General features: G+C 37.4%; 1 protein-coding gene across 1 annotated transcript; it reads right to left on the bottom strand.

Moving 5' to 3' along the window:
• Positions 1-256: 256 nt before the first annotated feature.
• On the bottom strand, positions 257-2,447 carry LOC137713645 (uncharacterized). The gene is made up of 3 exons (XM_068452970.1): positions 2,256-2,447; positions 852-1,650; positions 257-567 (listed from the first exon to the last, which is right to left on the bottom strand). The coding sequence occupies exons 2-3, from the start codon at positions 1,474-1,476 to the stop codon at positions 350-352; spliced, it is 843 nt and encodes a 280-aa protein (XP_068309071.1). The 5' UTR covers positions 1,477-1,650; positions 2,256-2,447; the 3' UTR covers positions 257-349.

Raw genomic sequence — 2,447 nt, 5'->3', positions numbered from 1 at the left:
TAAATTTAAAAATCTGATTAATTCAAATGATATGGTTATCCAAATCAAATGCCGTCTAAGGTGGTATGAAAATGTAATACAAAAATATATTATGAATAGCATTACTCAAAAATATCGGACTAAACAAGTTCAATGACCTTCAACGAGAGTCCAATTTTTGAACAGAGGTAAGCGAAAGCTACCTAACTTGCTCAGCACGGCACGAGGGTTCAATGGCCGAAAAGAAACAGAACGCAGGGAGTAGGGCAAAAGAACCAGTCTGCAAAAATAAAACGATGTGTGAATCTATAAATTTTCAATTGAATCCACTGTTTCTTGCACATGAAATTGTCAAAGTTCAAATCAACCATCAGTTTATTGGGGCGTTTCTTGCCCCAATAAACTTTAATACAGCAAGATAAAAACAAGGTTCATCAACATATTCGGTTAATTCGAAAGAATGTTCGGCTGCCGCTTCCTCTAAAGTACTCTTCTCAGGCAGGTCAGAAGTTACAACATCTGGATACTGTCGTCGTTGCTGCTCCGAAACTTCTCTTCCTTGGGGATGGCTAATAACCAGTCTCGCACCTATACAACAAACAGCCACAACTCAGAATCAAGAGTGATATTTTGAAAGAATTTAACAGCTAATGTTAGATTTATCACTCTCGAAAATATTTTCTACTTACTAATTTTAACACGAAACACTCAATTTATGGATTCAGACAGGCAAATATGTATATTTTCAGGGTGAGCCCTGAATGACATGCGAGGACGAGTCTATGGCAATTAATGACACTTCATCAAGGCTGAGAAGCAGTAGTATATCAAGCATGAACAAAAAGAAAAACGGATGATATTATGAAAATCACCTTGTGTAAAACACCTTGCAAGTGTTTTAAACACTTCGTCAAGTTTCAAGGGCATGGCTGGAAGGCAATAAAGGAACACAACATCTAAAGGCGCCCACTTATCAGGTACATATATCAATTCTCCTTGCCAACACTTAACCTTGTCATATTTTTCTTTAACGCCAGCTAAAACAAAAAGTGAATCATGGACAACAAGCAGGAGACTGCAGGGTGATGATTCAACCAACCGATCCACAAATCCTTCAGAACCAATTGAAACCATAACCCTAGAAGTTTCTTCAATCTCTCCTGCAGATATAATGCGATCAATCTTAAGGTTATAATCTTGGTCGGAACTGAAATCACCTGAATCAAGAAAGGACCAGTCTTTCTCATCAAAATCATCGAAGTTGATTACAGAGACTACGCCTTCATTTGATGGAGCTGTGGCACCAAAAAGTGTTTGGCGAGTATGCAAAGAATGATGTGAAATAAAAGGAAATGAAACAGAAAGAGGAGGGACACAATGATTCCAGCGATAAACACGGTTCATGACCATATGTTGAGGTTGTGTTTGAATACAAGGTAGGAACTGGCATCTAGGCAAAGGAACGAAAAGAGAGTGAGATGAGAAAACAGAATTCATTGCAAAGAACTACTGAATTTCCTATTTGGATGTTTCTGGTGTAAAACGAAAAACTTCAGAAGCTTAATTATTGATAAACAGAGATGGACCAAAATGGATTCTGTTAATATTTCGAAAGTAGCTCAGTTCAACTTGTTATCGCTACCCTTAAACTTATCTTTACGATCAAAACCCCTGCATATAAGAACAAGAAGAAAGCATTACTCACAGTCCTTAAACTGACATCTACAATGCTTATCATTCAACTTCAAAAAGATAACATCAACAGTATTTCAATTAAACAGAAAGGAACAACACCACACGAAAACCGCAGACTCGAAAAAGGTGATCCTATAGTAGCATTACCACTGTTATCAATTTCCACACAGCCTCAAACCCCTATACCGGTATCCGACGGAGATTACCTCTTATCGAATCGGAATTCTCTTGCAACAATAATTAACTTTCTTCAAACAAATAACCCAACAACAAATGTTCATTTGTTTCACATTTCAGAACCTGAAAGAAAACAAGATTATAAAACCCAAAGTGCCAAAAGTCATCATCTTTCTCTCGATTTTCCCTCGATTTTCCAAGTAACCAAACACAGAACTAAATTGGTAAACCAAACAAACCGAAAATAACTGATTTCTTCTATGCACAAATCATAGAAACGACGACCCAGAAGAGGCAATTTGAAAGCATAAAAGGAAAAGGAAAGGGAGTAAAAGGAAATTTCGACAGAATTTCAAATTCAAATTCGTTTCTTTTGCGTGATGGTTAGATCAAAATTTACTTACCCAGAGTCCTGCTTTGGAAATTGAACCTCAATGGCGAATGCAGAACTCAGAGCCTCCTCCCAATGGGTATCACTGCAAAGCTCTAGTCCTGATAGTTCGACTCCTATCTCGTTAAACCCTAATTTTGAACTTTTTGGGGTTCAAATTCCGCTGCTACTTTATCCTCAGAAAAAGTCACCAGAAACGATTACT

This window comes from Pyrus communis, chromosome 13 (genome assembly GCF_963583255.1).
Source record: "Pyrus communis chromosome 13, drPyrComm1.1, whole genome shotgun sequence".
Classification (NCBI taxonomy): Eukaryota; Viridiplantae; Streptophyta; class Magnoliopsida; order Rosales; family Rosaceae; genus Pyrus; species Pyrus communis.
Note: the sequence above shows the minus strand (reverse complement) of the source record. Positions and strands in the feature narration are given on the sequence as shown.